At 42.7% G+C, this 15,828-nt stretch overlaps 1 protein-coding gene across 3 annotated transcripts in view; it reads right to left on the minus strand.

The window, feature by feature from the left end:
- Nucleotides 1-15,828, minus strand: part of MLH3 (MUTL protein homolog 3) — a 91,831-nt gene that overhangs the window by 37,454 nt on the left and 38,549 nt on the right. For all 3 annotated transcript variants that reach the window (XR_016101232.1, XM_088951904.1, XM_088951905.1), the window contains 2 exons: nt 904-1,058; nt 715-772 (listed from right to left, as the gene is read on the minus strand). Coding sequence is in view for 1 of the 3 variants with exons in the window: in XM_088951904.1 (XP_088808030.1) it covers nt 715-772; nt 904-1,058 (213 nt within the window). In the remaining 2 variants the exon portion in view is untranslated. The remainder of the gene's footprint in view (nt 1-714; nt 773-903; nt 1,059-15,828) is intronic.

Genomic DNA, 15,828 nt, shown 5'->3' on the forward strand with positions numbered 1-15,828 from the left:
TAATAATGATGTTAACAAACAGAGCTCCACCAAAAAAATAAGGGCCCATTTGGGAGGGCTTCTGCATTGATTAAGCTGCATTGACTGAGCTGTTTCAGAGAAACTACCTAAGATAGCTTTACTGGAAAGTTGATTTTTCAGCTCATGTAAGGCCATTTTTGGCTTTCTGGTTTTTTCACCAAACATGGCTTAACCGCTTTCTGGGTTTCTCAGATCATGTAAGACCAGAAGCTGTTGTGTGAAATCCCTATCAAACAGTCACTAAAGTTCTAATTATGAGCAGTTGCATCAAATTCACTGCCACAATAAAATCATCAAGTTCTCATCCTGTTTAGAATATATTGGCTCCTAACATTCAAACTGTTTCTCCTTTCTTGGAAGATAGTCTAGCATCTGATGCAGGAACATTGCTTGGCCTATTGTTGATACATAATTTATTGCTTAAGCTTCTTATTATTGATTTCTTATGATGTTGCTATCTCACAAACCCAAAATGTATCATAATCAAGATCATAGTCTTTTCTGGGTTGTTAATATTGATGATCCCTATATTCTCCAGGTGTTTCGGAACAGCAAAAACTGAAAAAACCTTCCACCTCTAAAATAAGCATTCTATAATAAAACATAGAAATCAATAATTATGTTCTTCCAAGACAAAAAAAGAAAACCCAGTCTTGCAAACAAATTTCTTTTGCGCCTATAAACATGTTTTACCTGTTGTACCTACATCTTGTCTGCTCTCATCAAGTCCAAGATACAAACACTTGCATCCCTGAGATAGAAGAGAACAACATATATATTAATCACAAGCATCATTGTAACAAAGTTAGATCATAGATGATCCAAGAAGTCATAAGAGGAAAGTAACACCAATAAAACCGGTAGCTAGAGACAAGTACTTGCCTTTATAACCTTGCGATATCCACTTGGCCTGCCACGAGCCTTTGTAATGATTTCTAACAAGGAGATATCAGATAGGGATCCCAATGCTTCTCCTTGAAAACCATAACTTCCCAAAGAAACATCAATTTCTTCCAAACTGGTAAGCTTTGATGTCGCTGTTCACATATTAAACATAATGAGGAGATTGTAGATGCTAAATCAAACGATAGGTCATGTCGCATGAGGGTGAAAAGCATCCTAAGATTCATAGGAGGGGGGATAAGAATGAAACAGAAAAAGCTTTGAAGGAAAACAAATAAATATTGAGAAAAATCTATTCTGAAATGGGGATAATGATCATGGACTGGCTTCAGGCACTTCCAAGTATTTCCATGTGTCCAGAGCCAACTTTTTATCTATTCTCAAGCCCTGTTGCAGGAAATTGTTAGAATTTTGGTTTTAGAAGGGGTTAAAAGGACAGGGAAATGAGTGAAATGATTGAACTTAATTTCATAGAAGGTATCTTTATGGACTTCTCTGTTCTTGAAAATGTCCTTTCTATCCTAGTGGTTTATTGTCATCCGCTTCTTTTTTTTCAAGTTTGTGGCATCACTAGGAGATCCCCCTTTTGTGGCCTGGTAAAGGCAGACTAGCAGGGGCCTACCCCGTTAAAAATAAGGCATTAAGGCTTTTTTTTCTTCTTTGGAAAGTTTTCCATCTGAAAATTACACCTGTGAGGTCCTCCAAAGGAGGATGCTTTGTGCTCTTTCACCTTATAGGCAGTCGCTTGTAACTTTCTTTGGTGTTACAGACTGCAAAACTAGTTTCTCAAAATCCAATTTGCTTGTGAATATGGGAAGACATATTATTACAAATAGAATCCAGTATATTTACCCAGGCAATTAATGTTGCCAGGTTTTCCTTACTAAGGTTTACAGGTTCTTTTTTTCTTTTTTTTTGATCAGTAAAGAAGAATAAATTTTATTAAGTTGAAAAAAAAAAACAGATTACAGCCAGCAGGAGAAAACAAACACAACAATCGAAAAGAATTACAAAACAGCCCAGAATAGATCTTGTCTGTACACTCCTTGTTTTGCTGGCAAGCCAGCCATCCCATTTGCAGTCCTTCTAATCCAAGTGAAAGTGGCATTGAGCTCCCTTGCTAAACTTTCAATCTCTCGCAAGGATTGTCTATAAATCCAGGGAGCGTTACCTCTGAAACTGGACCAAGAAATCACCAGTTTTGAATCTCCTTCAACCTCCAAATTTTTAAAATCTGCTTGTTTGGCTAGTTTTAATCCCTGCAAAAGAGAATGAAGCTCAGCCTTTATGGAGCCACCTGCCCCTATAGGCCCTGAATACATAGCCAGAACTTTGTTTGTTGAGTCTCTGAACACACCCCCTATACCTGCCAATCCCGGATTCCCTATAGAACTGCCATCAAAGTTCAACTTTAACTTATTTGCAGCAGGGGGTTTCCATTCCATCACCATCTTTTCTTTCTTCTTAGTTGAACATGCCGCTTCTTTCCAAGCCCACAGGATATCAGCCACAGAGAAGCTTTGGAAAGCTCGAGTGTTTTTATCCAATGAGCAACTTTTATCTTTACAGCTTCCACCAACACTTCTTTTGGTCAGCATTTGCCATTAAATATTCTTGCATTCCTTTCCTCCCAAATCGTCCATGCCACAGCTGTCCACGGATTTCCACATTGTTCCCCTCTTTGTCGGCTGCCTTAGGAAGTTTGGGTTGAAGAGGCTCACTACATGCTGTGGGGAGCTCCACCTGCAACCAAACAGAGAGCAAATAGACTTCCAAACAAAAGCACATAAGGACAGTGGATCAGTAAGCGAGAGAGGGATTCACCATTCGCAAAACGAAGGAAGCACACATGAAGGGAGAGGCACATATGAGGCCTCCTCTTTGGAAGCATATCACAAGTGTTCACCTTTCCAAGAAACATTTCCCAGCAAAGAGTTTGAACTTTGGGTGGAATGGGCTTACTCCAAATCTCTTTCACCAGGAAATCCTCTTCCCCCCCCCCCCCCCCCAAGAAGAATGCACAAGGGAGTTAAAGAATGCAGCACAGAAAAAAGAGCCATTAGAAGAAGTGGACCAGACTCTAGTGTCCTCCAAAGATTGGACTAGAAAAGCTGAACTGAGGTTATCAAAAAGGCTTAATAAGCTTTCACACTCACAATCCCTTAGACCTCTCCTAAACCCAAAGTCCCAACTCACACCGGATTGAGAAAAGGTGATGAAACTTGAGATAGGTCTCTTCTTATAGTCAGAAATCAAGTAAATGTCAGGGAAAAGAGAACAAAAAAGGAGAGTCACCCCACCAAAGGTCTTCCCAAAACAAAACCCTAGAACCACAACCCACATCATATCTAATGAAATTAAGAAAAGTTGGATATACCTCTTGAATTGCATCCCGGTCATTATTCCTTAGCCCATGAATGCTTTCAGTAACCTTGTGCCACAACCTGTTTCTTTCCAATGGAAACCTCCAAAGCCATTTTCCTAGCAACAAAGAATTCCTATGAATTAAATTCCCCAACCCTAAACCTCCCTCTTCTTTTGTCTTGCAAACTTGCTCCCACATTTCTAGATGGTCTCTCTTTTCATCCCCAGGCTCCTAGAGAAAGTCCCTCATAAGTTTTGTTAAAAGACTGTTATTTATCTAAGTATAGTACCACAGGGGTACTATTGTATTTTCCTCTTATTTTTTATGTTCTGTCACCCTAGTATATATATCAAAAGCTGGCACTGCCAGCAGTATATTTTGGCTCTTAGTTCTCTCTTCTCTCTTCCTCCTTCTCTCCTACATAACATGGTATCAGAGCGGGACTATTAGATCTGAAAGGAGAATTCGAGTGAACAGTTTTTCTTCGCACCAGATTTCCAGATCTGCTGCCCTCATCTACTGTTCGGCTGATTGAAGATTGTTATGATTCGGCCTGCCTTAGAATTCTATCTGTCTGAGATCGGTTAGGTAGAAAGAGGTAGAAAGGTGGAAGAAAGAGAGAGAGAGAGAGAGAGAAGGGGAAATTCTGGTTCGAACTGGAAGTGTCAACCTAACCTTCTCCCAGTCGGCCAGACACAACTTATATTATTAAAACTGATTGAAAAGACATATGTGCCCTTATTTAAGTTAGGAGCACTGGTTCCAACACAACATTACAGATCAGCAACATTAATCTAGGTAAAAAGACAGAAATACCCCAACGCTAACACTTCCCCTCAAGCTGGTGAGTATATATCATATACTCCCAGCTTGTTACATATGTAGTCCACTCTTCCCCGACTCAAGCCTTTTATAAATAAGTCAGCCCACTGATTTCCTGTATTAACATGTGTAGTGTCTAGTTCTCCATTCAGCACCTTCTCCCTTACAAAGTGGCAGTCAACTTCAATGTGCTTGGTTCTTTCATGAAACACTGGATTAGAGGAAATATGAACTACAGCCTGATTATCACAATAGAGTTTCATTGGAGTGTTGATGTTGTACCCTACTTCCTGTAGAAGGTTCCTTAGCCACACTAATTCACAAGCGGTGTGCGCCATAGCCCTATATTCTGCTTCAGCACTGCTTCTTGCCACAACCGTCTGCTTCTTACTTTTCCATGTCACCAGGTTACCTCCCAGGAAAGTGCAATAGCCTGTAGTAGATCGCCTATCAGACATAGAATCGGCCCAGCCAGCATCAGAATACCCTTCTATTTCAAGTTTTCCGCCACTCTTGTATATCAGACCACGACCCGGAGCCCCTTTTAGATACTTCACAATTCTCAGAACTGCATTCCAATGAGGAATCAGAGGTTTTTGCATGAACTAGCTTACCACACTAATCGCAAATGAGATGTCTGGTCTAGTAATGGTTAGGTAGTTCAGTTTTCCCACAAGTCGTCGGTATCTGCCAAGGTCTTCAAACACTTCACCCATATCACTGCTTAGCTTGGTATTTGTGTCCATGGGTGTTTCAGCTGGTTTGGCACCCAACAAGTCTGTTTCTTCCAGTAAATCAAGCACATATTTTCTCTGGCATAGGTTAATACCATACTTGGATCTTGCTACCTCTATCCCCAAGAAGTATTTTCTCCAGCACAAGTTAATACCCACTTTAATGTAGTGGGTACAAAACCTTAAATAGCTTCAAAGCCCTACACCGATCCCGAAACACCAAAAAACAAAAAGACACTATGTCTCCAAGTCCAAGATTAAATCTCACAAATTTGCTTAGGATGTGGTTGGTTTGAAAGAAAAGGTAGGGGAACCTGGTATAATTTCCCTACCTTTTCTTTCAAACTGTTAGCGTAGGGGTATTTCTGTCTTTTTACCTAGATTAATGTTGTTGATCTGTAATGTTGTGTTGGAACCAGTGCTCCTAACTTAAATAAGGGCACATATGTCTTTTCAATCAGTTTTAATAATATAAGTTTTGTCTGGCCGACTAGTTGAAGGTTAGGTTGACACTTCCAGTTCGAACTAGAATTTCCCCTTCTCTCTTTCTCTCTTTCTTCCACCTTTCTACCTAACCGATCTCAGACAGATAGAATTCTAAGGCAGGCCAAATCATAAAATGGTATCAGAGCTGATTAAATCTGCTTAGATTTCTATTCTCTGCGCACCCTATCTAGGGTTTCTCCTTTTTTTTTCTGCATTCGACTGGAGATAAGGGAAAGGGCTGAAAAGGAGTGATCGCCCTCTTCCCTTGGAGGTTTCTATGCCTCTAGTCAGGTTGTGTGTGGTCGGTTGCTGTGGTTTCTAAGATCGCCCTCCCCTAATCGATGAAGAATAGAGGGCCGATCTATGTGGTGCAGTGGCTGTCGTGTGTGGACTGATTTCCTGCTTGTGTGGTTGTTACTTCAGTGATAAGGTAAGAGATCTCAGTGCATGATATCTGTTATGGATCAAATAGGATGTGTGTTTTAGACCATATGCTAGGGTTTCAGACAGTAATGTGCTAGGGTTTATGCTAGTTTTTGTGTATTTCGAAGGAAGAGTTATAACCATATAGTGGTGAGATTCCAGGTAGTCGTAGGAGTAGGGTTTGTGGTGTAAAGAGCACACTTTTCAGCAACAACAAGTGCTGAAACCAATGTGACAGGTGTGATCTAGTTGTGTGCAGTGTGCAGAATTCAGTGGTAATAGAATTCGGCAAGTGTGCAGAATCGGTGATAACATAATGGGAGATAACATTGATTGTAAACCTAGTGTGATGGTGCCTACAGACTACCTGAATGTTCAGATGACCTCCATTAAACTAAATGGAGAGAATTATGTGCCTTGCGCTAAATCCGTCGAAGTCTTTCTGAAGGCAAAAAAGAAGGTAAAACACATAAGAGAGGAGAAACCCTCCACTGACTCTCACGAGTATGAAGACTAGGAGCAAGAGGATGCTCAGATCATCACATGGTTGTGGAATAGTATGGAACCCAGGATTAGTGTAAACTTCATGTTTCTTGACACTGCCAAAGATGTGTGGGACCATGCGAATAAATTGTATTCGGGTCAGGACAATACAACCAGAGTGTATCAGTTGTATCAAGAGTACTTTAACCTGCAACAGGGCAATCAGAGTCTTGAGGAGTACTATGCCAACATGAGAAACATACGTAATGAGTTGAATGTCTATCACCCTCTCACTTCTGATGTCAAGATTCAGCAGCAACAAAGAGAACAACTTGATGTGACTAGATTTTTGGTGGGACTGAAGTCCGAATATGAACCAGTATGGGCTCAGATATTAGGAGGATTAGCTCTTCCCTCCTTGGAAGAGGTATTTGCTCGACTCCGGAGGATTTCTATTGGATCTACTGAGAACTCTAATATCTCAGATAGATCTGCCTTTGCTGTATCGTGAGGTCGTGGTACTCGGGTTGGAGCTAGGGGAGCTCATTCTGGGCGTGGTGGTGGTAGTGGTTCTGTGTATGGCCGAAGTGGCAATGGTGGGCCTACTTATAATCGTGGTGGTGGTCGTACTGGGGGCAGAGATTCAGGGGGAGCCCGTGGTAGAGGACGTGGCTTAGGCCCGAGGAAGTGCACTCATTGTGGTATGGATGGATATACCATTAACTATTGTTATGATCTACATGGTCCACCCTCAACCTGGGCCAATCATGCCGTGACCAGTGACTCAAGCTCCAACTTTAGACAGGAGAATCATTCATCTGATCAAATACCTCCTACACCCACAGATGGTCCCGTGAAAGAGATGGTGAGTGTTCCACGTGATGAATATAAGAGGTTTATCCAATCACAGCAGAACACGGCGACTTTTGCTCACTCAGGTATGGCTTGTCTAGCATCCACACCCAATCCCTAGATCATTGACTCTAGAGCCTCCAATCACATGACTGGAACTCCAGGTGTGTTTTCTTCCTTATCTCATTGCTCAACATCACAATCTGTCACCCTTGCAAATGGTTCCACATCCTCAATTTGTGTTGTTGGTAATGTTGACCTAGATCCTGTATCCCTCTCCTCAGTTTTGTATGTTCCTAAATTGCCTTTTAATCTTATGTCTGTCAGTAAGCTGACCAAATCACTTAACTGCTCCATTACCTTTTATCCATCTATATGTGTTTTTCAGGATCTCAAAACGGGGATGAAGATTGGTGGAGGGCATTAAGGTGGTGGACTGTATTATCTTGACGGTGGTGGTGGTAGAACTTCAACAGCTCTCCAGGCATCCCTTTCTCCTCTCCAGTGGCACTGCCGATTTGGTCATCCGTCGCTAAAAGTCTTGAAGTCTTTGATTCCGTCCTTAAGTCAGCTTTCTGTTTTGGATTGTGGGTTGTGTCAGTTTGGGAAACACCATCATGTTTCCTTTAGTTCTAGGGTTGATAACCGTGTGTCGAGTCCTTTTTCTTTAATTCATTCAGATGTTTGGGGTCGTCGAGTACTTTTTCTTTAATTCATTCAGATGTTTGGGGTCCTTGTAAAGTGATGTCATATAATGGATACAGATATTTTGTCATTTTTGTAGACGATTTTTCACGGATGACGTGACTCTATCTAATGAAAGAAAGAAGTGAATTGTTTACCATTTTTCATAAATTTTATGCTAAGATTCGTAACCAATTTGGTACTCACATCAAAGTTTTCCGTTCTAATAATGGCCGCGAATATTTATCCTCATCATTTCAGGAATACCTGGACCAACACGGCATTATACATCAGACCTCATGTACCTACACCCCACAACAAAATGGGGTGGCTGAGAGAAAGAATCGCCATCTCCTGGAAACAGCAAGATCCCTCATGCATCACATGTCTTAACAGTGTAGCCGGCCAGAGATAGGTGAAAGAGGAGAGAAGAGAAGAGAAGAGAAGAGAAGAGAGGAGAAAAGAGAGGGTTTGCAATGCAACAGTACTGGCGGCGCCAGTGTTTATTTAATATATATATAGGGCGACAGAAAATAACAAGGGAAAAGACCCTTGTGCCCCTGAATACAATAACAAACATAACGGAAATAAAAAAATGAAATAAAAAACACTTTAATTTGGACAAACAGGCCCTAACAACTGCAACTAAGTTATTCTAACATTATTCCAACACTCCCCCTCAAGTTGGAGCATAGATGTCAATCATGCCCAACTTGTCACACAAATCTTTGTGCCGCACATGATGAAGACCTTTGGTGAAGATATCGGCAAGTTGCTCTTCCGAGTTGACATATGGTGTGCACACTTCTCCACTTTCAAACTTCTCTCAGATAAAATGCTTGTCCACTTCAATGTATTTCGTCCTATCATGCAGAACTGGATTAGCAGCAATATTGATGGCTGCTTTATTGTCACAGTAGAGTGAAGTAGGATTGTTTACTGCAAAACCTAGTTCACCTAACAGATTTCTAATCCACATGATTTCCGCAACCCCATGAGCCATCGCTCTATACTCTGCTTCAGCACTAGATCTAGCCACCACACTTTGTTTTTTGCTTCTCCATGTGACAAGGTTTCCTCCTACAAAGGCACAATAACCACTGGTGGACTTTCGGTCATTGACTGCTCCTGCCCAATCTGCATCAGTATATACTTCCACTTCTAAGTGAATGTGTTTCTGGAACAACAAACCAGCTCCAGGAAACTTCTTGAGATATCTCAAGATCCTCTCTGCAGCCTCAAAGTGAGTTGTCATCGGACTGTGCATGAATTGACTAAGGACACCCACTGCATAGGCAATATCAGGCCTGGTCATAGACAAATACAGAAGTCTCCCCACGAGTCTCTGGAACATCTTTACATCTTTCAAAAAGTCTCCCTGACTGTCTCCCAGATGGTGATTAGGTTCAATAGGTGAATCAGATGGTTTTACCCCCAACTTGCCTGTATCTTCTAGTAGATCTAGTACATACTTCCGTTGGGAAATAAAGATGCCCTTGTGAAAGCGGGTAACTTCAATTCCAAGGAAGTATCGTAAGGGGCCTAGATCCTTCACCTCAAATTTAGTGGCTAAGAATTTTTTTAGTCTCTGGATTTCAGCCTCCCAATCTCCTGTGATCACAATGTCATCCACATACACAATAAGAGCTGCAATTTTACCTTCACCTCTTTTTACAAACAAGGTATGATCTGACTAGCATTGTTTGAATCCCATTTGTTGGACTGCTACATGAAACTTACTAAACCAAGCCCGAGGTGATTGTTTCAATCCATATAGGGACTTTTTCAACCTGCACACCTTTTGTTCACTGCCTCTGGCACAGAACCCTAGGGGTTGGGTCATGTACACCTCCTCTTCCAAGTCACCATTCAGGAAGGCATTCTTGATGTCCAATTGGTGAAGATCCCAATCAAGATTTGCTGCCAAGGAAAGGAGGATCCAGATGGAGTTCATCTTCGCTACAGGGGCAAAAGTCTCTGCATAGTCCACTCCATATACCTGTGTGAAGCCTCTTGCTACCAGTCTAGCCTTGTACCTTTCAACAGTTCCATCAGCTTTGTGTTTCACTGTGAACACCAACTTGCACCCCACAGGTTCCTTTCCTTCAGGAAGATCTACCAACTCCCACGTACCATTTTTATGTAAGGCATCAATTTCTTCCTGCATTGCATCTGTCCATTCAGGTTTTGACAAAGCTTCTACCACGGTCTTAGGGATGGGAACACTATCCACAGAGGAGAGGAAGGCACGGTTCGAGGGTGAAACATGCTCATAGGACACAAAATTAGAGATAGGATGATTAGTGGTACAAGATCTAACACCCTTTCTCTTAGCAATAGGAATATTAAGATCATTGGGGACATGTGAATCAACATTTAAAGGAGCAATGGGAGCAAGTGTACCTGGCTGATGAGACGGATCTGACTCGGGTGAATCCGATGATGTTGGTTGCATAGTGTCCGGCTCCACGGCTCTTGAACTCTGCTGGCTCTTATGACGACAATGGAAAACCCGGAACGGAGGAGGATTGGGTAAAGGAGGTAGTTGAATCTGAGTCGTCGCCAGTTCCTCCTCAACCCTACTCTCCCCCTGAGGAGAAACCGAGAAGAGCGGTTGACTCTCAAAGAATGAGACATCAATGGAAACATAGTACTTGCGGGCAATGGGATCATAGCAACGATACCCCTTTTGAGATGAGGGGTAACCAAGAAAAACACAAGGAATAGCCCGAGGGTCAAGTTTACCACGAGTAGGTGAGAGGTTGTGGACAAAACAACGACACCCAAAAACACGCATCGGAATGGTGGACAGCGGGGCAATAGGGAACAGAAGCTGATGTGGGGCCTTATACTCTAGTAGCCGAGAGGGCATGCGATTGATGATATATGTCGCACACAATACTGCGCATCCATCCAGAACAGTTTTGGCACATTCATATGAATCAGCAAGCCACGAGCAACTTCGAGTAGATGACGATTTTTTCGTTCAGCCACACCATTTTGTTGGGGTGTCCTGGCACAAGAGCTTCGCTGAAGTGACCCACTCGAATTAAAGAACTTCGTGAGATCACTATGGAAATATTCATTTGCATTGTCCGACTGGAAAATATGAATTTCCGTTTGGAGATGAGTGAACACCATGCGTTGAAAATCTTTCACAAATTGTGGCACTTCATCTCGAGATCGCATAGGATAAACCCAAGTGTATCGAGAATAATCATCAATCAGCGTAACAAAATACTTATAGCCAGCCGCAGTAGGTAGAGTAACAGGGCCCCAAACATTACAATAAACAATATGAAAGGGAAATTCAGATCTTTTATTTCTTAAAGGTAAAGAGCTTCTACAATGCTTACTCAACTGACAAGTTTGACACTGTAACTTACTCACTAACAAGGACTCAAACAACTTTGGGAACATAACTTTTAACGACTCAAAAGAAAGATGACCTAAACGACTATGCCATAAATAGGACTGACTCTCACTCGACGAACTTGTGGACTCAGTTGCCACTAGACCAGCATTATTCTCCAACACGTAGAGACCATCTACCATGCTTCCTCTACCAATCGTCTTCCCCGAGGTCAAATCCTGAAACACACATGAAGGCAGAAAAAAGGTGACTGAGCAGTTCAAAGAGTGAGTAATACTACTAATGGACAACAAATTAATAGGTAATTTTGGAACATGCAAGACATTTGGAAGAGTAAGGCCAAGTGGGAGAGATATGATGCCTCGGCCAGCTATGGTAGAAAAAAAATCATCAGCTAGTCTTACCTTATCTCTCCTAGAGAGAAGGTTATATGTGTGGAACAAATATGATTTATCAGTCATGTGATTTGAGGCTCTAGAGTCAATAATCCAAGGTGAATCAGTAGTATGAGATGACACATGGAAGGCTGTGGCATTACCTGATGTAGACGCAAATCATGTAGAAGGAGTAGGCCCAGAATCCACCTGGCAGAGAGTCCTACCATACAATTCCAAATGTTCACGAAAGGAATTGATAATATCTTCCTCAGGATCAGAACCGGGATGTCTGTCCTGAGTTACGGAAGGACTAGTCTCTGTCGATGCCAGATTAGCTGAGTTATACCTTCTTTGATTCTGCTGGCCTGGTTTCATGCCCGGATTCGGTGCTGACTTCTTACCCAAATCCTGTGCCCATTTAGGTTTTCCATGGAGATCCCAGCATATATCTTTAGTGTGTCATGTCTTCTGGCAGTGAGTGCACCAAAGCTTGCTTTTATCTTCTGTTTTTTTTCTGTGTCACCCCTTTTAAAACCACCTCCGACATTTGTATCTGAATTTCCCCGGACTGCTAGGGCAACTGATTCCCCTTCTACACCATTCATCACACTTCTTCTGCTTTCTTCTGACGGCACCAAGGCATACACCTCCTGGACTGATGGCAAGTCTTTACTACCCAAGATCTGTACCCTGATGGACTCATATGACTGATTCAGCCCTAGGAGAAAGGCAAACACGCGTTGCTGTGATACAAGTGACTTATAGGCTTTTGCATCTTCATCACACTTCCAAAACACGTTCTGATAGTGATCAAGTTCTTTCCATATTGATGTCAAATCAGAATAGTATATCGAGAGACTCCTCTCCCCCTGCTTGCAAGTAGAAGATTCAGCTTGTAGTTGATATATCTTGGCATAGTGTCTCGGTTCTGAATAAGTGGACTTCGCTTGTTCCCATATCTCACAAGCAGTTTCAGCCCACATAAAAGTCTTCCTTACTTGTGGCAGCATTGAAACCAAGAGCCAAGACATCACCATACTGTTCTCTTGGTCCCACCTATCATGCCCAACACTTCCATACTTCGGTTCCTTTACTCTCCCATTGATGTATCCTATTCGCCCCCTAGCAGTGATGTAGAGTTTTATCCCCCTAGACCACTCAAGGTAATTCAGACCATCAAAGGGAATGACAGCCATGGGAAAGCTCATATCCATTCCCCCGCTCATATCCATTCCCCGTGGATCCCTGAGATTTCTGAAGTAGCAGAATTCTCAGTCGACATGGTCTAGCAGTTACTCAGTCCCTCACACCGGATTTAGGACCCCTCCTTACTCCACAAAGCAATGCTCCACTCAGTTCACACCCACACACTAGGGTTTACCAACCAGATTGTGCACAAACCGTACCAAATTCTGGACAAAACTGAGGTAATATTTGGCAGTTTCAGACCTGCCTATCAGAATTCTAGAATGGCTAACAGCCACTAATCAGCAGGAGAGATCCTTCTTGCTTATAGTCAACTCAAACCATTGAGAAGACAGGTCAGCATTGACCTACAGGTGTCTTAACACACCAACAGGATCACACGATCCAAGACAACTAGGGTTGCACAGGTTCGATAGCATTCAGCTGCCCCAGATTCATAGGGTTTTCACTCGGCCCATGATCAAGGAGAGTAAAGAGGAGAAAAATAGAGGGAGAACTGTACTAGTCGTAGCTATTCTGTACCAGTAGGGTTGATCGATCTTCTCTTGACAGTAGGGTTGATCGGTCTGCTCTCTTTTAATCAGTATTCCTGCTCTGATACTGGCGGCACCAGTAGCCGGCCAGAGATAGGTGAAAGAGGAGAGAAGAGAAGAGAAGAGAAGAGTGGAGAAAAGAGAGGGTTTGCAATGCAAAGTACTGGCGGCACCAGTGTTTATTTAATATATATAGGGCGACAGAAAATAACAAGGGAAAAGACCCTTGTGCCCCTTAGTACAATAACAGACATAACGGAAATAAAAAATGAAATAAAAAACACTTTAATTTGGACAAACAGGCCCTAACAACTGCAACTAAGTTATTCTAACATTATTCCAACAACATGCATGTTCCCAAACCCTTTTGGAGTGATGCATTGCTTACCTCGTGCTTTCTGATTAATCGGATGCCCACGTTCATCCTTGATGGCCATTCTCCGTTTCAGATCTTGTTTCCCGCTTTGTCTTCGTTTCCTCTTATGCCAAGGGTATTTGGGTGTGTCTGCTTCGTCCATAATCTGGGTCTCGGGAATGACAAGTTCGATGCCCGTTCTCTTAAGTGCATCTTCCTTGGCTATTCTCAGACCCAGAAAGGGTTTAGGTGTTACCATCCTAGTTCTCGATGGTCCTTTGTGTGTGTTGATGTCACCTTCTTTGAGTCTACTCCATTCTTTTTGGGGTCTGGTGATGCTTCTTCCTCCTCTTCCACTTCCCGTTGTCGACCCTCTTCCCTTGGTTCCAGCCATGACCAAACCCTTGCCTCCGGTGCCACCACCTGTTGAACGTCCACCTTTCCGTCATGTGTATACACATTGCCCACGCGTACCAGCTACTACTCCTCCGGCTACATCTCCGTCGATGGATCCGGCTCCAGACCCGCACTCAGCATCTGTGCTTGACCTCCCCATTGCTTTGCGGAAAGGTAAACGCACTTGCACCCTCAATCCTATTTCTAATTATGTTTCACTTACCTTTCCGCTTCCCATCGCCAGTTTGTCACATTGTTATCATCAGTTTTTGTCCCTAAGGATGTCCAGTAAGCCCTTACCTCTCCAAGGTGGTGCCGAGCCATGGAAGAAGAACTCTCTGCCCTTCATCATAATCATACTTGGGACCTCACTGCTCTTCCTCCTGGGAAGCAAGCTGTTGGTTGTAAATGGGTTTATACGGTTAAGTATCTGCCTGATAGTAGTGTTGAATGCCTGGAAGCGCGATTGGTTGCAAAAGGGTACTCCCAAACCTATGGTATTGACTACAAAGAGACCTTCTCACCGGTTGCTAAGATAGGGTCAGTTCGTGATGTGATCTCTCTTGCAGCCATATATGAGTGGCCACTATATCAGTTTGGTATCAAGAATGCCTTTTTGCATGGTGACTTTCTCGAGGAGGTCTACATGGAGCAACCTCCAGGGTTTGTTGCTCAGGGGGAGGATGGTAAGGTGTGCAGACTAGGAAGGCTATATATGGGCTTAAACAGTCTCCTCGAGCATGGTTTGGTAGGTTCAGTGAGGTGGTAAAGAAGTTTGGTATGAAACAGTGCAAAGTTGACCATTCTGTATTTAGTCATGACTCTCCAGGAGGGAAAATTCTATTGGTGGTGTATGTAGATGATATTGTTATTACTGGAAATGATAACATGGGTATTGACAGGCTGAAGACTTATCTGCATGATCATTTTCAGACAAAGGCTCTTGGTAAGCTAAAATACTTCTTGGGGATAGAGGTAGCAAGATCCAAGTATGGTATTAACCTGTGCCAGAGAAAATATGTGCTTGATTTGCTAGAAGAAACAGGCTTGTTGGGTGCCAAACCAGCTAAAACACCCATGGACACAAATACCAAGCTAAGCAGTGATATGGGTGAAGTGTTTGAAGACCCTAGCAGATACCGGCGACTTGTGGGAAAACTGAACTACCTAACCATTACTAGACCAGACATCTCATTTGCGGTTAGTGTGGTAAGCCAGTTCATGCAAAATCCTCTGATTCCTCATTGGAATGCAGCTCTGAGAATTGTGAAGTATCTAAAAGGGGCTCCGGGTCGCGGTCTGATATACAAGAGTGGCGGAAAACTTGAAATAGAAGAGTATTCTGATGCTGACAGGGCCGATTCTATGTCTGATAGGCGATCTACTACAGGCTATTGCACTTTCCTGGGAGGTAACCTGGTGACATGGAAAAGTAAGAAGCAGACGGTTGTGGCAAGAAGTAGCGCTGAAGCAGAATATAGGGCTATGGCGCACACCGCTTGTGAATTAGTGTGGCTAAGGAACTTTCTACAGGAAGTAGGGTACAATATCAACACTCTAATGAAACTCTATTGTGATAATCAGGCTGCAGTCCATATTTCCTCTAATCCGGTGTTTCATGAAAGAACCAAGCACATTGAAGTTGATTGCCACTTTGTAAGGAAGAAGGTACTGAATGGAGAACTAGACACTACACATGTTAATACAGGAAATCAGTGGGCTGACTTATCTACAAAAGGCTTGAGTCGGGGAAGAGTGGACTACATATGTACCAGCTTGAGGGGGAGTGTTAGTGTAGGGGTATTTCTGTCTTTT

This window comes from Nelumbo lutea, chromosome 6 (genome assembly GCF_056320005.1).
Source record: "Nelumbo lutea isolate HS-2025 chromosome 6, American lotus-T2T, whole genome shotgun sequence".
NCBI lineage: Eukaryota > Viridiplantae > Streptophyta > Magnoliopsida > Proteales > Nelumbonaceae > Nelumbo > Nelumbo lutea.